Below are 24,218 nucleotides of genomic sequence, written 5' to 3'. Positions count from 1 at the left end.
CTGGACTTGAATCGTTAAATCCTGACTGAACGGCGCCCTCTTACTGCAGCCGTTGTGAAGTTCAACAACAAAAGCCATTTCTCATCACATGACCGTTTTATTTTTGCTCTATAGGTGATACATGGTAACCAATTAAAAAACAGTTTGTGAGGATTTTATAGCCTAGGCCTATATTTTTTATTCTAATCTCCATTACAATGAACAACATTTGGTCTATTTAAACAAATTTAAAGGTAATGAAAAATCATTGCAGATTTGCAGTGGCCTAAATATTTGAAGACGAATTGATAGAATTACTGACACTGAATTTCATTTTTGGAAGTGCATAAAACCTTTATAACTGTAACAATTATAATAACAAAGATTATTTAAAAAAAAGTAAAAATACATGCAATGTGTAAAAATGTTTTAAGAATTAAATATAATAGTTTGAATTATGCATTCATTGTCTGCCTCAAAGTCAGATTATGAATGATTCTGATTTTTAGTGATTTAAGTGGCTCCACAGAAAAACAAATAAATAAAAAAAAAATGACAGAATGGACATTTAACAGAGCAGTTCATCATAGTAACATAAAAATATAAGAACAATGTGTCTCAGCTTACATAATTTGATACTATGAAACTTTAATGCTAATGAATAGTAGCCTACACATTTTTAACACGAATACAAACAAAAGAGAGATAAATGACATAAGTAGCATTTACATAAATTAAACTCATATGGTTTTAACACAGATGTCAGAAACACTGAGGTCTGGGGATCTATTCCTAATCTAGAAAGATACAGGGTGATAGTTACATGTCTCCTTCTCTGAACTTTCTGCCTTTACACACGTGTTTTGACTGAAAAGGACAGATGTCTTCCTGGCACTCCCAGCACCGCTCAATATCATGGCTATCAGAGGCGTTGACATGGCAAAGACTGCAGCCTTCGGTTTTCAGCTTACTGCGAATCATCCGTCGAAGCTCCTTGCGTTTGGCGTCATCCACACAGCACGCCACGTCAATCACAGTGATGCGCTTGGGGTCCCAGACACAGTCCTCCTCACGACCAGACTTGATGCTAGAGATATTGCTGTGTGGTGGAACCCAGGCGCAGTCGTACCCGTTCTCGTGCCACGATTTCTGGAGCTCATGATTGTCACAGTCTATTTTCTTTACTTTTCCCACACGCACCTTCAATTTGAAAACGACTTTGTCGTTCTTATCCGTGTTTAGTGGGTAACATTTGGCTTTCTTAATGTTACGGCTGACATAAACCCCGCGGCCCAGCATTCCGGTCTTGGAGGGTTCAAATCCCTCATTAATGATGGTTTTTGCGTTACTCAGATGTGTGCCGTGGTACATTGTATATACCCGGCCTGACTTCGGTTCCTGGTTCTCAGACAGAGACTTGCGGTCTGTCACAGCTTTCCAGCCACAGAAAAACACACCTCTCTCCATTCTAGGATTAAACACGAAGATCAAATTAGTATTTACACCTTCTAAAACATTGTTTTATGTTTAAAATCTGCTCAAATTTACTCACCTACTTAAGGATATTCTATGCCACCCGGTAACTTTTTTACTTTCGATTTCGTTACATAAGAAAAAAAAAAACATCGCGAGATTCCTAAACGGTTTCCTTTTGGTATAATCGATACCACAAAGTGTGTTAAACAAGGTGTAAACAAGGTGTGTTAAAACTTAACACTAACAGACAACGGACATTTTACAGGCCTAGATCTTATATATATATATATATATGTGTGTGTGTGTGTGTGTGTGTGTGTGTGTGTGTGTATATATATATATATATATATATATATACACACACACACACATATATATACATATATATATATATATATATATATATATATATATATATATATATATATATATTTCCCATGACAATTTACAATTTTAAATATATTAGGCTATATAAAGTAAATAGCTTTTACAGATAGGCAGTCCCCTCTGGAACATTTTCGTCTTTCTGATGCACTGTAACAAAACTTTTGATCATTTATCATTTGATGAACCATTCATTATAACTTTGATTTAACGTAAAAAAGTTAATGAGGCAAACTTAGTTAGCAAAATTAGGTTATCTCCTTTACTTTATCTATTTATTCTTTTATTTTTCAGTGGTGACGAGCAAAAAACATCCATTCTAGGCTTTTTAACCAGTCTTTACATATCCTGCCCACCAGGGTACATCATATCCTAAATTCTTCCAACTGGAATGTTTTTGACACAGGGCCTCTTTATTAAAAAAAAAAAAAAAAGAGATTTATATATTTTAGATTTTGTATATTTTCACTTGTCTTCATCTTCTTAATGTGGTATTGTAAGAAAATTGATCTTCCTCTTTTTTCTTCCTCATTTTCCTCGCAATCATACTCGGCTTTTAATACGGCTGTCACCCTCTCCATTTTTCAACAGTGCAGCTTTAATAGTGTACTCTGATCTACAGTAGATGCAAATTATTAAGAAACGTCTCCAAGCCATTTATTTGCATTTAACCAAATGATGAAGGCTTCACAAGCGAAACCATGTGAAGGGTATGAATAGACGTGCGTGAGCTTAACCATACATATGTCTACTTAGCTTTTTAAATCTTCTTTCTTCCTTTGATATAATGAATGTGGTGTGTGACTTCTGCTGGAACAAAAAACAAAACTGAAGACCTGAGAAACCTGACAGCGCTCGGCTAAAATTATGATGGAGACAGGTGAGAGATATTGAGATTGTACCTGAGAAAATTATTTTCATACCATTTTTATGTAATTTTGTGCGATGTTCAATTTGTAACGCATTATTGTTGATGCTGTAGCTATGTTTACATTAAACGTGCTCACGTAAGTGTTCGTAAACTATAAATAAACCGTGGATGTGTTACAAATTTATGTCGACAATAGCATATTTGTATATATTTGTATATAGCCTAATAGCACATTTGTTCGCTCTTTTCATCGAAATACACTATATATGAAACAAATAGGCTAAATCTACTTTTTTTGAGAGAGAATGTCGCTGCAAAGTAAACATACATTTTTAAAGAACCGTTCTTAGACCTGTTGTAAAACGTAAAAAACAAAAGTAACAGTAACATTTTAAAATCTATATAGCAACTGACACGTGCAAATTTAGTGCTTTGAAATACGTAATTTTGTTGTTTTTTTTTTCTAAGAATTTGTTTCGACTTTAACCGTGTTCTTAAAGGGCAAAGTGTGTAGTAAATATATGACTAAATGTAGTCGTTTCTGCAATCAAACCTACAACAGTAAGCATTTCAAGCCCTCTCTTGTCTCCTTCTATATGTCAATTACTGCCATTTATGGCTGTTAACAGTGGTGGATTATGACATGAGGCTAAACGACTGGGTGTGCACACCCTAAACCACAGGTGTGTGTCTAAAAAATAAAGACAAGATGTATGAGTCTGTCACTGAAAACTGCTGTTTGCCTAAGGATCTGCATTTAAAACCTAAAGATCCAAAACTATGTCAATACTGCATATTATTTTGTTTGTTTAACACCAAGTGTTTTGCAATGATTTTTCCTCAGGCTTGAGTGTGGAATATGTTTAAGTATGCGCTCTCAGTTACTGTACATTGACAGAATTACAGTACAGAGTTCTCAATCTAGAGATGTACATTTCTGCAAAGTTTTACTTGTGTTGTTTTCTGTTCAAATTTAACCCACTGAGTGGGTAATGTTTGTATAGAGTTGTACTGCTCTGCAGGAATGGAATCTCCAGTAAGTAGACGATGAACTCTAACATAATATTTATATTCTGTTTAAATTATTGAACTCTATATAACTATTAATCAAGAGCACTTATTGTGCATTACACCTGTTTTACTCACAGTTTACACACTAAACTATGCTTTTTCATCAACACAGGAAAACATAAGGCCATGAAACAATTTCTTGACTGGTATTACGACAAGTGGGGACTCATTTATAAGAATCATTGTATAAAACATATTAAAGTTTATATTTAACACATTTTATAGATCTTATTTGATTTGATTTCAAGAATGTCTGTTACACATAATGGTCTAATCTATAAAATCTGTCTGCTTTCATTCACAGTCTAATTCTAATAACTTTAAAAAGTTTAAATCAAATTAAAAAAGGTTTGAATAAAGAGCAATTAAATTAGCTCAGGCCTGTATTACTTAAGTCAGAAGAAAGTAAAAGCTTTTGTAATAAGTTTTGAAGTTTTTGTAGGGAAGTTGTACAAAACAACACAAAACAAAGATTACTGGAACAGGTTTTAATAAGAAAACACCATTTCAGTCTATTACTTTTCATTTTGTTGTAGTTAACTGTGCTATTTAGTAGCAAGAGTGAAAATTGCTTCTACATGTTTTTTTTTTAATTTAGCACAGATTCAAATGTCTTATAAAAAAAAAAACTTACTGTGCATCCTATATATGTTAAGTGTGTTTAAGCACATTAAAAACCAAGACAAAAAAATATATAAATAATTCATATTTATAAATAAATAAGAACCAAACAATTAGAATGGTTGCATTGGTTTTTAGGTATAATAATTCATGATTCATCAATGATTTAAATAGCAAGGAGTGTCTGTGTATGGTATAAAGTAAATAGTTTCAATGTTTTTAAAGATTCTGCAAAAATCCTACATTATCATTATGACTATAAAACCAGTAGTTATTATTCAGCCTTCTTTGTGTGAAATTACGTAAAAGATACTCAAAGCAACCTTATTGTGAATTTCTTTTATTTTTGTTTTTTTCTCAAGAGATATGCCTATGTGATATTCTTTTTATCACAAGACAAAGACTTGTTAATATCCACACTGTTTGGCTATTGTTGCTTTGTTGAACTTTAAGGTCATTATCAATGTGGAAAGCTTTTGGAACAGACTTTATTTGCATGCCTTTATTATGTATTCATATAAATACATAGTTATTTGTTGTACATGTATTCTTGGTTAATCATAGATGATCAGATTAAACACTGTTTTATATAAACAGTGTGTACTGTGTACAGTGTTTTTGATCTTTTAGTGCTTTGTTATTCTTTCTTTGTTATTTCTTAATGCCAGATATTGCTTCAAAAAGAGTAAATACATTTCTTTCTCTCCACAGAGTATTCCAAGAGAGTCTACCAAGGTGTCAGAGTCAAGCATACAGTCAAAGATCTACTTGCAGAGAAGCGATTACGACAAACAAATGCACCCCGATTCAGTGTAAGTTAGCCATCGTTTTCACTATCTGGTCTGATTTTCTCACATATTATTTTGATAATCCCAGTGTTTTGCTCTGTCTTTTGACAGTACCTGAACCCAAGAACGTTACATTCACAACATACAAACAAATATAATTATAAAGTGTGATATCTCTTACTCAGCGACGCTGTTTAGCGCATCCTTGTTACTTTTAAGAGATAAATATCAGGCACACCTGCCAAAATCAGATCTACCTTCCTGAAAGGGGACAGACGGGTATTGTTACCAGCAGACGGTTAAACCCATGCCTTAACTGAGGTTATCACGGAGGGATTTGCTACAAAACACAAAAGAACAGACAGTCGTTGTGCTCAGGTGAACTCTGCACTCTTAAAAATAAAAGTGCCTCAACATGCCATAGAAGAACCTTTTTTGTCTAAATGGTTCCATGAAGAACCTTTAACATCTGAAGAACCTTTCAGTTTCACAAAAGGTTCTTTGTGGCAAAAGAAGGTTCTTCAGATTATAAAAAGGCAAGAAAGAGATGGTTCTTTAAAGAACCTTTGACTAAATGGTTCTTTGTGGGACCAAAAATGGTTCTTCTATGGCATTGCTGTGAAGAACCTTTCATAGCACCTTTATTTTTAAGAGTGTGGGTGCAAGTTGTTGTCTGCTTTTGTTTTGTTTTCTGTCCTTATTGAAACTAATGGACCAGCTGGTTCATGCAAATCCCTCAGACGAATGGTTGGCCTCAGTATATATCCAAACAACAGACTAGCAAAGAGATTACATATTCTGCATGATACATAAAAAGCACTAGCTCATTATAGAAATAAATAGTTAAGTACTATAAGAGTTCTCTTTACAGAATATCCATGAAAAGTGCGACATGCATTGACTGCGAGTCTCTAACAAAGAACGATATCTACTAAACAAATTAACTTAATTCCACTTCGTTCTTTCCCGGTACGTCGCAGAGTCAACTGGGATATGTTCCCAGTCATCCAATGATTTCTTTAGATCCTTGTGGCAAAATCTCATGAGAAGAGTACACACTCCACCGGAGGGAAGTGTGCGAGGGGGGAGTGCTGTTGTGACACTGGCAAATCATATTCAAATATCCTCCCACATGATTTGCCTGGCTTTCAACAGAACAAGCACTAAAACTTGCGCCTTCCTGTCTTTTTCTCCATATTCTCACTGGCTGTAAGTCAGGCGAAATACAAAGCAGCCCACCGGGGTTCTGTGTTTCTCTTCGCCTTTACGTTGTGGGGAGATATATTACATGTTGTTCTTAAGTGAAGTTTATGAGAAACACACATACTGCATTAGTGTCAACTGACTCTCTAACGTTTTTGGTTTTCAGACGAGCAGCAGTTCGTCTCAGCCAGCTTTTGTGCCAATGCCCGGTGAGTCCGTCTGGTGAAGCTTATACACACCTAGATCTAATTAGATAGACAGGTGTGCTCAGTGAGAGGCTAATTCATCTTGAACCAGGGAGTTAACCGAATTTCCTGCTTCCTCTTGCAGGGTCACACGTACTTCCTGGTTACTACAGTATGCGAAGATCTTTCCTCCCAGACTCTGAACTCTGCCATCCCATGAAGCAGTACTCACCAGACACTTACTCTACAGCACTAGGAAGCAAGGCCTTTTCGTACGACCACCCCTCCACTTATCCTTCCTTCATTGACAGCTACTACACTCCTGATTCATATGGAGATTACAGAGGGCCAACATCTTACACCACTGGCGGAGGGTCACTGTTTCCACCTTCTACACTACCAACACTACTACCAAGTCTGTCTGGAGAGACATCGTCACACTTGCACTTGGTATTTACACTTCCTACAGCTGATATTATTTCGGTCAATGATGTATAAAAGTTTCAGTGATAAAGGAAAATCTCTAAAACTCATCTGTTAAGTTCTGTTTGCAATTCATGCTGGTTTCATATGGTTAGAAAAAGAAAAAAAAGGAGTAAGGTCCTTACAGCTTGAACATCCACCTTATTCTTCAATGCGGAAGTAAGCCTATAGGCAAGACTTCCGGTTCATTATTCGCTATAGGGAAATAACGAGAAGAATAAAAATGTAGAAACAACAATTTGCAATATCAAGCAGCAAAACGAGCTGTTTTTGTACAGCTAAAAATAGCTGGACATGGATGAGACTGGAAGCCAGACCCATAAAATTTACAAATGGCCGCACCCATTCTTACGGCAATTTTTTTTTTTTTTTTTTAAAACAAATATTATGAAGGTGTAAATATAATTTATTAATATCATATATTTTTGGTTTTGCAGCACATGACATATACATTACCATTTAAAAGTTTGGGGTCAGAAATTAATACTTTTATTCTAATAGTTTTATTTTAAGGACACATTAAATTGATAAAAGTGACATTCCACATAATTCCATTAGACACTTCTGACATTCCATTCCAAATGCTGTTCTTTTAAACTTTACATTCAAAGAATTCTGAAAAAATATATCACAGTTTCCACAAAATATTAAGCAGCACAACCTTTTTTTACATTAATAATAAGCAGCAAATGATTTCTGAAGGATTGTGTGACATTGAAGACTGGAGTAATGATACTGAAAATTGAGCTTTGTATTACAGAAATAAATTACATTTACATACTTAAATATATAATTATACTTAAAAATATGTTTTAAATTATAATAATATATCCATTTTTGCTGTATTTGTCAAATAAGTACTGCTCTGGTGAGCAAAAAAAGGCTTCTTTCAAAACATTAAAATACCTTAAAGATTCCAAACTTTTTTAAAAAATATTTATTTTAATATTAACACAATATTTGTTACTTTTTTGTCCAAGGAATAATAAAAATAGAAGATTATGTCAAACTACTTGATACAGTTATTCTTATGTTTTTAATTAATTTAATTAGGATACTCTACTCTTCATTTTATTTATTTAGTTCTATAATTTTTTTTTACATTTTGCCCCAAAAACGCATATCACAATGAATATCTTTAATAAATTAATAGTGTCACATCATTGACCTGTTTTCTAAACATATTAATGAAACTATTAATAAGCAATGGTGTTTCTCTACACTACAGAGAGATCCTTGGGATCAGCCATCGGAGGACCCAGTCAGTCAGTCAGAAGTCATATGTCCTGAGGGTCCAGCCCCCGTGGCAGACTCACCATCCCTGGGAGGGCCCGACTCTGGCAGTTCCTCTCCATACCGTCTATCCTCGGGGGCGCAGCGGGAGCTCCATCCCATCCAGCTCTCAGACTTATACTCTACAACCCCTGGAAGACGTCCCATACCCAACGGCATCGTACACCTCTGCTTCCAGCTACTCCTGCGCACCGTACATGACAACACCCGGAGATCTGGCTGTGGTGAAGATGACACCAGTCACCTCAGAGGAGGCTAGTGGTGGAGTGGTGTCTCTCAGTGACACTACATCCTGGGCTAAAGATGACGGAACTGGCTCCTGGTTGTCATATGAGACCAGGAGGGCTTTTTAAGAGGCTTAAATGACAATACAAAGACTGTGGACTGATCATTTGCAATGACACAGCTTCGTCATTCTTATAGAGGAAGGATATTAAATAGGTTCATCATAAAGATGACCTCAAGAAATGCTGGTCACAATATACAATTTTAAACTGTTCATATTGCTTAAGGATAAAGCAAAAGTATGTGCTGATAGTTTAGTTAATTCAGGGTTTAAATATGCATTTTACATGCCCAAGCGTTCTAGAATGAATTAGAAGCAATGCTTGCTTTTTTCCTCTCTTACATTGTCAACTGTAACATAACCCCTCAATGATTGGCCACGAATATGACTCGCAAAAGAACACTTTTTTTTTAACTACAAGCATGTTAGACTTTTGTCAGGAATGCTGATATAAAAAATAAACATGTTTTGGTTTGAAGAAAGTGTGTTATCTTTATAGAACAGAACGGAATATATAAGGAACCAACCCTTGGATTCGACTGCTGTTGTTAGGACGCCACTGTGTTGCTCAGTTAAGGCCCCCTTAGTGACAGGAGTGAATGAGGACACAAACACATCGCCTGTTCAAATTGATCTCACTTCAGTCAACTTATCTCTTAAAAGTCATACATTTATCAAGCTATTAAACCCTCCAAATAATAAACAATATATTATTGTATATTTAAAAATACACAAGTCAAAATAAGTTTTTTAATTCTGTAGTAACTTTTATAAGGGCTTCTATTTGTGAGCCACCACGTTGCTAGGCGCTTTTTGTTTTTGTTCATCCGGACAGCCCCGCACGTCAAACTCTCTGAAGTTTGTTTTACAGTTACTGTGTGATCGTATTATTATTGCAGCAACGTTTTTTTCTAATGGAAGTTACTTATACTAGTCATACAGACTTTAGCTTCGGGGGTATGAGTCGTTAAATAGATGTTGCTTTGCAGACGTCGTAAGATATATGATAAAATCCATCACAGAAAAAACATGCACTAGCTTAGCCTAGTTTGTCCGTTTTGCTTCAGTTTGTCATGCTTTCCTTATACTGTTCAGCTAGTTCAAACTGCCTAAATGATACGCTACGTGTGAACACTTTATACTGATTTGTACTAGCTTTTTTACCTGAAAAGTCACCGGACTGTTCCTCTGGGTCAAGGCTTCATCGTTGATAATGGATCAGTACCATATTTTGGAGGTTATCGGCGAAGGGTCATTCGGTCGTGTGTACAAAGGCCGCAGGAAGTTTAGCGGCCAGGTGAGCACTGCATGTGCGCCACGATGTCAGAAATTAGCTTTGTTTGTTTGCCGCCTGGAATAGAATTTTAGTGGCATCTTTATGTTTTTTTTTTCCTCACTAAATATCTAACTCCACAGAATTCCCTCTATATAAGTAAAATCTTATTTGAGACAAAAGGGAAAAAACAGTGTTCATCACTTTAGAACTTATGTTAGCCAATCAGAATCAAGCAGTCTAGAGTTTCCTGGTATACACTATCAGTCAAAAGTTTTTGAACAGTAAGATTATAATGTTTTTAAAGAGGTCTCTTCTACTTACCAAACCTATATTTATTTGATACAGCAAAAACTGTAAAATTGTGAAATGTTTTTATTATTTAAAATAACTGCTTTCTATTTGAATATATTTTAAAATGTGATTTATTCCTGTGATCAAAGCTACATTTTCAGCATCATTACTCCACTCTTCAGTGTCACACGATCCTTTAGAAATCATTATAATATGCTGATTTGCTGTTCAATAAACAATTATTATTATTATTATTATTATTATTATCAATATTTAAAACAGTTGAGTACCTTTTATTTAGCAAGTATGCTTTAAATTGTTCAAAAGTGATACTGAACTTTCTATTCATCAAAGAAACCTGAAAAAAATCTACTGTTTTCAACATAATAATAACTGTTTTTGAGCAGCAAATCAGAATATTAGAATGATTTCTGAAGGATCATATGGCTGGAGTAATGATGCTAAAAATTCAGCTTTTAAATTAAATTTTTAAATTACGTTTTAAAATATATTTAAATGGAAAACAGTTATTTTAAATAGTAAAAATATTTCATAATTTTCAATAAACTGTTTTTGCTGTACTGTGGATCAAATAAATGCAGGGTTGGTGAGCAGAAGAGACTTCTTTAAAAAAACATTAAAAATCTTACTGTCCAAAAACTTTTGACTGGTAGTGTAAATTTGAATACTTTGTTGGTCACTTCGTTTGTAGTTGTTTTCTCTACCTTTAGAGCTATTCTTTCTTTAATAAAAAAAACATTTCAGATTAGCCACACATTTTAAAGCACTCGCCCCCATGACACTGAATAATACATTTAATAGTAACTGACCTTATTAAAGACAGAATCGCTCTCTGTCTGAGTAACATTAACCCTTTTTATTTTCTAGGTCGTGGCTCTAAAGTTCATTCCCAAAGTTGGCCGCTCAGAGAAGGACCTGCGCAGTCTTAAAAGAGAGATTGACATCATGAGGGGGCTTAAACATCCCAACATAGTCCTGCTTTTAGACAGCTTTGAGACTGAGAGGGAGGTATGATTGTCACGACCTACTCCCAAGTCATGTTACATTTTCCACAGTTGCATCTCTGTTCCATAACCCGGTGCTTCCAGTATAACGGCTTGCTGAAATGAAACATAGCTCCCAGGGTTCACAATTTTCACATTCAAATAATTCTCGTTGGCAAAATGAAGTTTATGTTTATACGTTAGGATATTGGCATCGGTACAAATGCAATAGGCTTGTGACTTTGATCGCCCCATAAAATGTGTAACTGAAAAAATATCAGTGAGAACAGTTTAAAAAAAAAATGAATGTGTCAGAGGAATAATTAGAGCATGTATTCCTCTGGCAGGTGGTGGTGGTGACTGAGTATGCAGAGGGTGAGCTGTTTCAGATCCTGGAGGATGATGGGAGTTTACCTGAGAATCAGGTATGTCAGTGCTCACACTGTTTTATGGTAACTGGCAGCTCAGTATATTAGATTTGTAACATTCCTAAATAATACATTTATTCATGCTGGTGTATAAGCTAATACTATCTAGTACCTGGTTTACATTTAATCAAGCGTCATAACGTTTAGCCCGAAGTAAATGTATTTTTCTATCACTTCTATTTCTTTGATTTGATGAAACGCTGGATTTTTTGCAGCTCAAACCTCCTAACTGTTACACAAACACCTGCTAACCTGTTATTTTATATCTTGTGTAGGTGCGTGAAATAGCCTGCCAGCTTGTTTCTGCCCTGTATTATCTGCACTCCCATCGCATTTTGCACCGTGACATGAAACCACAAAACATCCTGCTGGGAAAAGGAGGAGTAGTTAAGCTCTGTGACTTCGGGTTGGTGTTGCCAATTGGTGCAAACACAAGTTCAAACTATTTTAGTAACTCTCTCTATATATATATATATTTATTTTCCGATAGCTAAAATAGCAATGCATGCTATTTTTCAAAGAAGCTTATCTTGGGCATCTGTGAAATTCAAGCAGGGTGGATGCATAGTTTTCATCCTAATGTGATCTCTAATAGCAGAGTGGTGTTATATGCTCATGACTCCACAGATTTGCTCGTGCCATGAGTGTGTCCACCTTGGTGTTGACCTCTATTAAAGGGACGCCTCTCTACATGTCTCCGGAATTAGTGGAGGAGAAACCTTATGACCACTCAGCTGACCTTTGGTCCCTGGGCTGCATCCTCTATGAGCTCCACACGGGGGCGCCTCCGTTCTACACCAACTCCATCTTTCAGCTGGTGCAGCTTATAGTGAGAGATCCAGTGAAATGGCCAGAGAACATGAGCCAAGACTGCTTGGTATGGATTAGTTTACTTTCCACACGAACACCTCTGTCTCTGTTTTACACCTAATTAGCCTGATTTTGTGTTGGCAGAGAGATCCAATAAAGTTTATGGCAGTATATGTCACGTTAAGTGATGTATGTATAATAGAGAATTTAAAAAGCATTCATTGTTCTGTCTGTGGCTTCTCTTAATGTAGAGTTTTCTGAAGGGATTGCTGATGAAAGACCCAGAGAAGAGGTTGTCATGGCCTGACCTGCTTCATCACCCATTTGTTGCAGATGGAGTTTTGAGTGAGGACTATTTAGTGTTTTATCATCTTGTGTATTGTTTATATTTAACTGAATACAGATCATTTTTAGTTTCAGTACATCTGTGGCAGTGTTATTTTAGTATTATGGTAACACTTTACAATAAGGTGTCATTTGTTTGCATTAGTTAATGTATTAACTAACATGAACAAACAATGAACAATATAATGAATACACTATTTTTTTATTTGCTAATGTTAGTTGATATTTCGTGTCATGGTTTCTGCACTGCCAGAATGGATGTGTTAAATTGGACATTATGACTTGATATTAGAGTTAATACAATAAAAAAAGCCAAATTTTGAGCAAGTAGATCTCTGTTAATTCATGTGCATCCATGCTCTTGTTTTATTCATAGTGACACACAAAGGAATACAAAACTAGAAATTGTAATAAGCATAAGCTTAAGCATGCAAATAATTCCCATGCACATGTGAATAGTTTCTCAAGGGCACAAAAAAGTTTCCTGTGTGCATGTAAACGTCTGTATTTTTATTTATTTATTTTTTTAAGGGACTCTAAATGTTGTCACTTCAAGAAAATCAGTGAAAAAACCCTGCTAAAATAAAAATATTTATAGATGACTGCACTATATACCAAATATAAAGTTGAACCGTTTATGTTAAATATGGTCTGACAATCGACTGAGAGGTTTGGAAATTTGGAAAAGTATGAAATTTTAAAATGGAAAATGGGTAGGAACCCTGAACTTGTGATTTTAATAATGCATTAGTAAATGCTGAAATTAACATTAACTAAGTTTAATTAATAATTTTAATTAATGTTAACTAATGAACCTTATTGTAAAGTGTTACCAGTATTAATTATATACTATAATTGTGGTTTCTATTAATATTGTGAACTTGCTGCATTTTAATTTTAGTTAATCTATTAGTTTGAATCTTCAACTTGTTGTGTGCTTTTGTTGTTTTATTTTTAATTGTTATATATTACTATCTATTACTTTATATTTTTATTTCCAGTTAGTACTTTTAGTGATTCAACTTAAAAATGAGAAATATTGCTTTGGGAACTTACTAAAATAAGTTTTTCATCTAACATTTGAATTAATGAATGAATGAGACTTTTATATAGCTGTTAAACTAACATTTATATTTTATTTTATTTTAAGCTTTATTTTATTAACAGTATTTTTAAAACACTGATCTATGCGATCTATGATTTAGTCCTCTCAAAAGTGAAATGTATGAACATATTGTCCTATGAAAATCTGTATATATTTTTGCAAGCATAAACTAATAAAATACGATACAATTTAAATTAGTTTTACATACATTTTACATAATCCACATCAATCCTGTATCTTAGAATCATACAGTTTGAATTGATCTAATTTTTCCTGTCATGCTGTGTGCTCTGGTAGTGGTGTCAGATGAGGTTTCAAGCAACCCCCTGACAGTCCCACCCAGCCCAGACCTACAGGCCCTGAAACACCAGCAGGCTGCAGAGAAGACAACAGCACGCAGTGGAGAGGGCAAACTACTGCGCAAAGCTAGAGAGCTTCGGGAGAAAGAAAAGATTAACAGACGGGTAAACACACCACATCTGGGAACAACAGCACGCATAAACAAAGAAGTTTGTCTTGATCTGTTTTTTAGATGTCTTCCCTGTATGATTCCTGTCTGGTTTATTTAATGTTTGCAGTACTTAATGTAAATTAAATCAATCCAACTGTTAGTGAGATTTGTGCAATTTGGCTATTTACTATATTACGGAGTATGGAGAAAATGTGCAAACGCCTGAGAAAAGCTGAGAAGTGAAATAATTAAATAATTAAATTTTCTTGTTATACTAGGAGATTGCGAGTGGAAGCGCTGCACGCGCCAGTCAGATGCGCTGTAAGACAGCTTCTGCTGGAGGAGCCCCCACCACTGGCCACTCATTGGGCAGCACCTTTTCAGTGTATCAAAATTCATCTCAGCCAGCAACCAATCAGCATCAAGCAAATGACAACAGTGTTACCAGGTAGTATTTCCATCTAGAATTTGAATTTGAAAACCTGTGGGCCTCAACTTAAAAAAGGGCATATTAACAATGCTGTGGTGACAGTGAAAATGATGTTTTGACCAGCGTGAAGGTATGAATATATTTAAAACCAAATGTAGAGAAGTAAAATAGTCAAAAACCTGTTTAATCCAGGGATAAAAGATATTGTGAGAAATCATATTTCTATTTCAGATTGCAAATGCATTTTCAAATGTAAATATATCCTATATAACTAGCCAACATAAAATAACTCCTAATGGCCCTCTTCCCCATTTTTTGTTTTGTAAGACTGACCACAAAAACTTTTACAATTTTTATCACTAGTATATATAAATCTTTTTTTTTTAGATTTTAGAAGTTTTTTTTATAAGTTCACTTAATTTAAGTGTTTTTTTTTTCTAAATTGAAAAATGTTGAATCTGTATCTGCCATGTAATAGCTTGTGATGCCGATATGCCAATAAATATTGTAATACATCCACATGTTTCCTTTTGTTTTAGAGTGCGCTCAGCTCCACATAAAGGCCAGATCAGTAAAGACTATGAGAGGGAGTTCCCTTCGGTTGAGGTGGGACCCCGGCAAGTTCTGAAGCGCCCTGGACATCAACGGACCAGTCTGGCTTCTGTCAGGATGGACAGTGAGGTTGTTACTGTAACAATTCAACTTCATAATGTGAATTTAACTGCTTACTGTCACTGCTTTAACTGTCACTTGTTTCTCCCACTAAATCAAGGAACAAGATATCGACAGTGATTATGAGTGGCAACAAATGATTGAAACAAGTGGTCAGGGACCTGTAAACACTTCCATCCTTCAGAGGTTAAAGACGAAGTTGCTTGTAACCAAAAAACCAGGTAATGTTCTGTTAAATGCCACAAGACATTTGAACTTGATAACTGAGAGTGATTTGTAGTGTTTAAAGACTCACTTATCTGTCCAGCTACTAGTCAGGAAGGGTGAAGAAGCCTCTTCAATTCTACAGATCCTGAGGAACATCATTCAGAGCTGTCAATATGGTGATGTTGAGACACTGGGCAAAGAGTTGGAACTGCCTCATCTATTGTTCAACCTGATTGAAGACACCCTGAACATTCCAGATCTAATGCAGGTCAGAAAAATGCATATACACATATGTTTATATCTATAGATGGCTTAAGGAGACTGAAAGGTCATTTTGAAAAGATATCTTTTTTAGTGAAATACTTTATTAATTGTGAATTAAGATGTAAAATGTAAAAGAGAGTTTTTCTTTTAATAATTTCAGTTAATCTGTAGGAGCTCATACTTGATTTCTGACTGGTTGTTATTTGCTAAAGGAGTCACAGGGTGAGACACTATTGGGAGATCTGATGAATGTGCTCATAATGTACTTGGAAAAGAGCCCAGGCTGGGAGATAAAGGGGAGGAGGTATGGATTTATGAATTGTTTTTAATGTACACTTAAAATACTGACGCTGACATTGTTTTACTTTATTACTTCAGTAAATCTATTCCTTTTTTAAAAAATGAAAGAATATTTGGTGTTAATTAGAGAACTCTTTGTTCGGCTGTTGTTATCCCAACTGCTGCTGGGCTTTTAGTGAAATTTTAATCTTAGTGCTATTTTATGAAAAATATTTTCTCTCATCAGAGCTGAGGATCTCTGTCAGCTATTTATATCGGTATTTCTCTGTCGAGACCCAAAACGTTCAGCGGTAAGTGTCTCTAGCTGAAAGATTTTCCCTCTAGTTTCCGTTTTTAAGCTGTAAAAATGAAGTACGATAATTGTAGGATGTCTGGTTTCATTTGCATTACAGTTGTGATTTCGTGGTCTCTCCTACAGCTTTTGGCAACAGCAGTCCTAACCTTGTTCACTCGCTGTGGTATATCTGTGAATGTCAGTGTGGAAAGGCTTACATCCTTTTTGGGGAATATTTTGACAGACACAGCAGAGGTACAGTTTCATTATTTATACTGTGAATAAGGGTTAACTCTGTTTGGAGTAATTAATGTCACTGATGTGATGAAATCCAGTGTAGTCATTCCCTACTCTCTTTCTCTTTCTTTTCCTTTCCCCCTCCCACCATCTGTCTGCTCTCTCTCTGTTTCGTACAGGCACATAACCCCTTACCTGCAGGTTGGGGCATGTGTGATGGCCTTCTGTCACTGATTCTCCACAGACTATCTGAGGTAATTCCTCTCAGATTAATTCTCCTAAAATCTGTGCTTTGTTAATTAGAGAGAGACAGATAATCAGTTTGTCCGATTAATTGGTTTTCGATTGTTTAATATTGAATCTAAAATAAACGACACCAGTTGAAGTGTCAACTGAATAACATCCACCAACAGTATTTACAGATGAAGGAACTAATGTGTTACTTAACTTTCTTCAAATGACAGCTGTCCATTCTTATGTTAGAAAATGTTGTTTAAAAATGAATCTTATATGCTTAAATATACGTATATAATTATTATCTAATTATTATTGCTAAAATATGAATATTGCATATTCGCATTTTTATTTGTTGTAACAGAATTGTCATTTTATTGTTATTAGTTATTTAGTTAAGCCATAAATAAATCAGCAGTTAAAATCAGTTTGGCATATCGCTTTTGGGACACTTAAACATAAAACATAATCTGTATCACTCTTTAAAAAAAAAGCACTGTTGGTCATATCTGTAGTGTTAAAATCGCAATAAAATGAAATTAAGGACTTTTTTTTCTGTATTTTGCCGTACATCCCAGTGTAATAGATTACTGAAACAGAAAAAAGTGTATCGAAGGGACTTGGTTCTATTTATAGCTCGTTGATTGAATTTTGACATGTGGACGTTGCACTAAAACAGAATCTGAGCTTGACTGTCTGTAGTTTCACCAGAAAATTAAGTTATGGAATTTTGATTAAAAAATAATAAAATCAAAAAAATAAGACGCACGCATAAATCAGTCTTTCACAATAAGATCAATAAAATGCATTTACATGGATACACTGCCAGTCAAATGTTTTTGAACAGTAAGATTTTTAATGTTTTTAAAAGAAGTCTTCTTCTGCTCACCAAGCCTGTATTTGATCCAAATTTGATATTGATTTGATCCAAAGTACAGCAAAAACAGTAACATTTTGAAATATTTTTACCATTTAAAATAACTGTTTTCTATTTTAATATATTTTAAAATGTAATTTATTCCTGTGATCAAAGCTAAATTTTCAGCATCGTTACTCCAGTCTTCAGTGTCACATGATCCTTCAGAAATCATTCTAATATGCTGATTTGCTGTTCAAAAAACATTTATTATTATCAATATTTAAAACACTTGAGTACTTTTTTTTAGGATTCTTTGATTAATAGAAAGATCCCACGATCAGCATTTATCTGAAATAAAAGGCTTCTGTAACATTATTAGGGCAGAGTAATGATGCTAAAAATGTAGCTTTGATCATAAGAATAAATTACAATTTAAAATGTACACAGAGGGAATCGCGGAATCCAGTCATAAAAACGGAATTTATTGTATAACGTGGAATGTCACAGAATTTGTCAAAGTTTGGATTAATTAATCGAAAGTAGGTAATTACACTTAAATCAAACGCGATATGGACTAGTGTCTCTAAATATTAAGACTATTTAAATGTGAATCGTTTATGTTCTTTGTGTCTCCTTGTGTGTGAATGGCACATGTACATGTAAAAAACAGATATTATACATGATATAAAGCGCGGTTTCGTTTACTACACACAGAATGAAGCACACGTGATGCTCACAGTGATTTCAGTGTCTGCCACCTCACCAAATGAAGACATAAATACTTTAACAACATTTCCAGAACTTCTCTGAAGTTTCTTCACAAGAGAAACTATTGTCGTATCATATACACACAGAAATGTAAAGGTATTCACGAAAAAAGAAAGTATTCACGGCAACCCGTCAAAATAAAACTACTGTTTTAGCAGAATGTACATAATACTATTACTACAATTATTACTAAAATTGTTGAAACCCTATTTTATTAAGGAATAATTACACTATAATAGAATAATTATACTATAATAATTTCGTAGTTTAGGTTTACTAGTAACTTTGTATGCCAAAAAATAAAGTTTGTTTAATTTTAATTTGATTAAAAGATAAATTAAATTAATATTTTATGCCTTAATTTGATAACCAGAAAAAATTAAATATTGTAAAAATAAACTTTAATAAATTAAGTTGTTTTTATGCATTCAAATAATTAAACATGCTGAAACAGAATTTGATAACAATAAAACAGAAGGTGAGAAAAAATAAAACATCATAGGGCCCTAAACATGTAATTTTTAAACTTTTAATAAATTGATGTTAAATTGTATAAGTTTCATAATTGTAATTAATTGGACCTGCTTTTTGATTAATAAAATGTAATTTAGCCATTATAAAAAAGAGTAGTTCCGAAAAATTAAAATGGAAAAAATGGAATCCAGAAAAAATAAAAAGGAAAAAAACAGAATATGGAAAAAAAAAAAAAAGTACTGATTTCATAGGGCCCAACATTATACACTATACCATTCAAAAGCTTGGAGTCAGTATTTTTTATTTTTGGAAGAAGAAATTATAGAAATTAATACTTTTATTTAGCAAGGATGCTTTAAATGGATCAAAAGTGATGATAAAGACATTTATAATGTTATGAAAATTTTTTTTTCAGATAAATGCTGTTCTGCTGAACTTTGAAAAAAATAAAAAATAAAAGTTTTCTACATAACAATACATAAATGTTTTTTTGAGCAGCAAATCATAATATTAGAATGATTTCTGAAGGATTGTGTGACTAGAGTAATGATGCTAAAGATTCAGATTCAGCTTTGAAATCACAGGAATAAATTACATTTTAAAACATTAAAATAGAAAACAATTATATTTACTGTTTTTGCTGTACTTTGGAATTAATAAACACAGGCTTGGTGAGCAGAAGAGACTTTGTTAAAAAAAATCTTACTGTTCAAAAACTTTTGACTGGTAGTGTAGATTGAATTTTCATTTTATGTTGACTTTAATGTGCTGTCTAATTATCCCCCTTTTTCTCTGTTCACTGGTGAAAGTGTGAAAGCAGTTCACTGCTCGACTTTCAGGAATCTGAGCTCTGGCCCTGCTTGTGGGCTAAAGTAAACGCCACACTGAAAAACACAACATCCCAGATCTGTCATTTCTCTTCTAACGGTACTCAACATCATGAGAACCATAACTTATTTCTGTATTGCAGCTTTAATATACCAGTAATTTAATAACACATTTGTTTTTGTTTTTTTCATACAGGTCTGTACGTGTTCCTCTCTCTCGCTTTATTGGTTTTCTCTAGTGATCCGTATAACTGTGTGGCTCTCCTGTCAGACAGCTCCACAAACTGCTCTTCTGCCCTCAGCCACCTTCTCACCACCAGTTGGTGAGACTCAAACAAGTCTTCCTATGGTGTCAGACCAGTTCGTTTTTATATTAGTGTTTATTTGAAGTGGATCAAAGAGGTTTACAGTGTATTTCTCATTTTATACCTCACAGCAGCGCTGCATTGCTTGAGCGAGGTCTTTTCTGGGGTGACTCAGAAGTAAACAGCCTATCAGTGATGAGCTGTCATCTTCTCTGCATCCCCTTCTCTTTGGAGTTACCCTTAGAAAAACTTCTTTCTGTTCTCCGATCGTATCAAAGCTCAAATATTGTGGCCGGTCTAGTTCAGGTATGGGTTTAAGAAATCCCTAAGTATTTCAGACGGCTGATGTGTGAGTCCATTGGAATATCGGAAATGTAATTATTGTATTTTTTATTTTTTTGCTGACTTGTCTTCTTGTTCAGATGATTCAAACTCTTCCCGTCGCCCTAGTGGAGCTTCCGCTGTGTCTTCTGAATCGTCTACTGCTATCTGACCCGCAGCACACCGCTCCATGCCTTATCACTGCAGCCCAGGCCTCCGCTTTCCTCCCTTACAGCACAGAAAGCTCAGACAATGGAGCAGACCACACTCAGAATCAACTTAACCACTTCGGGAATGGTGCGGAGCGATTTACAAGCAATGGAATCGCAAAGAAAACCAAGATAGATCATATCAAAGGTGACGTCAAATCAAAAAAGAGGCTAGAGCGGCTCAAAGGCAATATAGATGCAGCTAAGGAAAAAAATGGTTGTATAAAAACTCAATACCAGCCAACCAAAAACAAGACAATCAAAGACGTCCAACCAAAAACCCAAATATATCCACAGAAGACCATGGACCACCTAAGAGATAAAATAGAGCAACAGAGCAGTTGTATAGAGGAGCTCATAGACAGTTTGGAGATCTCTGCAGGACGTCTCCAAGATCGCGCACCACAGCAAGGGTGCAACATCAGCAGGCTTATAGATAGTCTGGAGGAATTAAGAAGTTGTGATCACCCCAAGGTCTCCACGGCTAAAATTCGATCCTCACCAGAAGAGGTCAGAACAGCAGGTTCTCTGTTGGGTCTTCTGCTACAAAGTGAACTTCTCAGTGGGTGCGCAGTCGAACTCCTTATCCTTCTCTCCCAAATAACACATCATCTCACCCATCAGTCTTCCTTCTTTCTTCCCGTCAAAACCACCCAAGTGCAGTTTGCATTGCGTCATCGAGATGATGGAATCCGAGCGGCCTGCTGTGGCTTACTGGGCCACCTGGGCTCAGGTGTCAGACAGGTCATCGGTGAATCAAAGTTTGACTTATTCCAAGTTTTGTTAGGTTGCTTGTGCGATCCTGCTCCATCCGTTCGTAGGGCAGCCTGCAAGGCGGTGGGAAACTGGCTGAGTGTAACGGGAAAAACCGATCTAACTGTTTCTAATAAAGGTTTCAACCATGCAACTGACACTAATGCCTTGTCAGTACAGGACAAATTGAGGAGGACACCAGCGATGGAAAGCGTCAGATATAATGAGCGAGACGTATGGATGGAGCTCGCCATAGGAGCTGCCCGTCCCCTCGTGTCTCTGCTGTCAGATGCTGATAATGTCATTCGACAGCACTGCTGTGGGGCCTTGGGTAACCTGGCTGCTTTTGGCGGAGGGGATGGAGCTCTTCTCAATGCAGATGCTCCAGGCTTGATTCTCCAGACTGCCTGTAATGATTCCCATCATGCAGTGCGAAGGGCGGCTGTGGCCACTCTGCGTGTGTTTAGCCAACAACACACATTACTGCAGGTAAGAGCGGTGTGAATCAGTTTTGGCGTATGTAGTCGTGGTGTACGTTACTCTCCCATGAAATATATAGTTGTGCACAGAGTGCAGTTCTTGGTGAATTGCATTTAAACACTGAAAGAAAATGAATATAGAGCTGATTTGGTGCTGTATTGCATCATTTTGACAATTGTGCAAAAAAATTGAAAGACAGACAAAGCTGGTTAAAAAAAATCCTTACTGTCATTTTCACATTTTTCCCCCTTCCTTTCCTCAAGGCTCTGAGGTCTCTAGATGCAGGAAGAAAACTCTGTCACACATCCCAAAGCTCTTTATTTCAGAGGGATTATCAATGGCTTGTCAGCAAGTTGGACGGGTCGGTTGAAGGAAAAACATAAACATCAGCCTCATAGTTTGTGTGTTGTGAGAGAAAGGATGTAATTTCACATTATTTAAGTGTGGAATGCTGGCTGCTTCTGTGGCTGGGAAAGCTTTCTTTTTGTCTGTATTTATTTGATCCGTGATCAAAAGAGTTTGACTGAAACTGAATCTGTGTATTGTGAGAAAATGCCAATAAGTCAGAAACGTCTTTAAAAAAAAACATACATTTAGATGTATATCAAATGTAAGTTTTTTTAAATGTTTGCATTTTTGATTCACACACGTTCTATTTAAGACCGTTAAAGTTGTTTGCTCTTTTTTTTCTGTATATAATAATAAAACTGCATTTGTAATTTTATGACGTGACTATTTTGCAGCCTTAATTCTTTTTATTTATTATTTGCAATTATTTTATATAAATATCGCCCAGTTAAAAAAATAATAATAATAATAATAAATTGTATCTGTGTATCGAAAAATTCGGAGAAGTGTTTCCTAAGGACATGTTGTAATGACGTAAATGTAAGTTTTGCGGGAGAAAACGGGAGAAAACAAATGTGAAATACTAATGAAATATGTTTTCATTAGTCACATTCTTATTTTGTTGTTTTCATTATACAAATCCTTAAATATATGAATAAATAGAATTGCATAAAATGTGTCTGTCTTGTCTGCCTCACGTGTGATTTTTAGTTTCGCTTTTTTGTCTGAACAAATCGTCATACCTGAACCGTTTATGTTTTGTTTCTGGCTGTTTTATCTGAGATAGCACGACGTAAAACATCCAAACGTTTCACGTTTGTCACAAGAAAAGCATTTTGACGTGAATCAGAAGTACGCAACTTTTAATGAACGTTTGTTTTTAGGAAGAATGGTTTTATTTAAATTACATATAATTATCATTATTTCAGACACGTGTTAAAGACACTTACCAGTGAAAAATCAAATTGTTTGACACGTGAAACCTACTAAACGAACACTGTTGTGTAAATCACTGCAGGCCTAAAGCGCAAAGTTTAAGCGCAGATTTGCTTTATTTTTATTTGTTGTAAAAACCCTTAAAAACTTAATTTTAAAGATACTTAGGAAGATTATTATATTTTTAAAAAAATGGGGGAAAGGGAAAAGTAAATTGTAGCGTGTGAATCAAATTAATTGTTTTCATAGGCTATGTGATCATTCGCATAAGTTCTTTAAAAATGACACTCGCTTGTTCTTCCGAACAGATATATTTAATGCTTACATTTTAGTTTAAGCCTATACAAGCTGTCTGATAATTTGTGTGATCATATATTTCCGCCTCAGTGTGTGTGTGAAAAAGCCGAACATCAAAACTACGTTTAAATACTGTTTAGTAAAAAAGTAAGAGAAGTATTGAACACCAACCAGGGCTGATCGGTGTTCAGAAACTATAAATAGCCGGACCCGTTAATATGGCCTCGACATAAATATGAATGAATCAACCGCTACAGAGAAAAGATTTTGACAAGAATAAAAACAATATATATATATATATATATATATATATATATATATATATATATATATATATATATATATATATCATTTTCCCCTTATTTTCTGCTCCTTGTAGCCTACATTTGGTTATCTTTTTTAATTAAATAAAAAACTATCATGACAAAAGGCAGAAGTGAAATCTACAAACGTCTCAAAAATATATATATTTAGACATTCTACACTGATATAATAATCGTATTAGGCTATTTTTTTATTCTTTTTCTCTCTCTCTCTCTCTCTCTCTCTCACACACACACACACACACACGTAACTGACAGTCTGTGGAGTTTCCTTTTCCTCCACATCGTGCGTTATTGAGGATAGGGAATTGCTCTGCTGCATATATTTGGCTTTCAAAGCTGTAAACAAT

At 35.0% G+C, this 24,218-nt stretch overlaps 3 protein-coding genes across 6 annotated transcripts; 2 read left to right on the top strand and 1 right to left on the bottom strand.

Moving 5' to 3' along the window:
• Positions 1–88: 88 nt before the first annotated feature.
• gig2o (grass carp reovirus (GCRV)-induced gene 2o) lies at positions 89–9,937 on the bottom strand. 4 transcript variants are annotated; one of them, XM_051110655.1, is made up of 2 exons: positions 9,805–9,937; positions 89–1,447 (listed from the first exon to the last, which is right to left on the bottom strand). In XM_051110655.1, exon 2 carries the CDS (start codon positions 1,444–1,446, stop codon positions 799–801), a length of 648 nt encoding a protein of 215 aa, XP_050966612.1. In that variant the 5' UTR covers position 1,447; positions 9,805–9,937; the 3' UTR covers positions 89–798. The 4 variants fall into 4 exon arrangements, with proteins under 4 accessions (XP_050966612.1, XP_050966611.1, XP_050966608.1 ...); XM_051110654.1 differs by lacking the exon at positions 9,805–9,937 and adding an exon at positions 8,378–8,467; XM_051110651.1 differs by lacking the exon at positions 9,805–9,937 and adding an exon at positions 1,532–1,595.
• Positions 2,365–9,077, top strand: pou2af2 (POU class 2 homeobox associating factor 2). Its single transcript, XM_051110650.1, is given in 6 exon segments — positions 2,365–2,719; positions 5,114–5,214; positions 6,560–6,602; positions 6,724–7,028; positions 8,290–8,423; positions 8,425–9,077. Coding segments are annotated over 6 exon segments (879 nt in total). The 5' UTR covers positions 2,365–2,706; the 3' UTR covers positions 8,708–9,077.
• stk36 (serine/threonine kinase 36 (fused homolog, Drosophila)) lies at positions 9,801–22,953 on the top strand. Its single transcript, XM_051110656.1, has 20 exons — positions 9,801–9,937; positions 11,096–11,236; positions 11,559–11,636; positions 11,915–12,045; positions 12,267–12,516; positions 12,701–12,794; positions 14,197–14,363; positions 14,629–14,798; positions 15,320–15,461; positions 15,553–15,668; positions 15,756–15,927; positions 16,136–16,227; positions 16,450–16,513; positions 16,642–16,752; positions 16,914–16,988; positions 19,879–19,996; positions 20,093–20,219; positions 20,333–20,507; positions 20,624–21,973; positions 22,228–22,953. The coding sequence occupies exons 1-20, from the start codon at positions 9,854–9,856 to the stop codon at positions 22,345–22,347; spliced, it is 3,777 nt and encodes a 1,258-aa protein (XP_050966613.1). The 5' UTR covers positions 9,801–9,853; the 3' UTR covers positions 22,348–22,953.
• Positions 22,954–24,218: the final 1,265 nt, after the last annotated feature.

This window comes from Labeo rohita, chromosome 5 (assembly GCF_022985175.1).
Source record: "Labeo rohita strain BAU-BD-2019 chromosome 5, IGBB_LRoh.1.0, whole genome shotgun sequence".
Lineage (NCBI taxonomy): Eukaryota > Metazoa > Chordata > Actinopteri > Cypriniformes > Cyprinidae > Labeo > Labeo rohita.
The sequence above is the reverse complement of the archived record's forward strand: the minus strand, read 5'-3'. Positions and strand labels throughout refer to the sequence as shown.

What these genes read in the sequence shown, in the direction of transcription:
- gig2o (XM_051110655.1), bottom strand. Translation starts at nt 1,446, where the DNA reads ATGGAGAGAGGTGTGTTTTTCTGTGGCTGGAAAGCTGTGACAGACCGC.
- stk36 (XM_051110656.1), top strand. Translation starts at nt 9,854, where the DNA reads ATGGATCAGTACCATATTTTGGAGGTTATCGGCGAAGGGTCATTCGGT. An exon ending in GTTAAGCTCTGTGACTTCGG is followed by an intron (nt 12,046 to 12,266) that starts GTTGGTGTTGCC and finishes ATGACTCCACAG; the next exon opens with ATTTGCTCGTGCCATGAGTG. An exon ending in GAGACCCAAAACGTTCAGCG is followed by an intron (nt 16,514 to 16,641) that starts GTAAGTGTCTCT and finishes TCTCTCCTACAG; the next exon opens with CTTTTGGCAACAGCAGTCCT.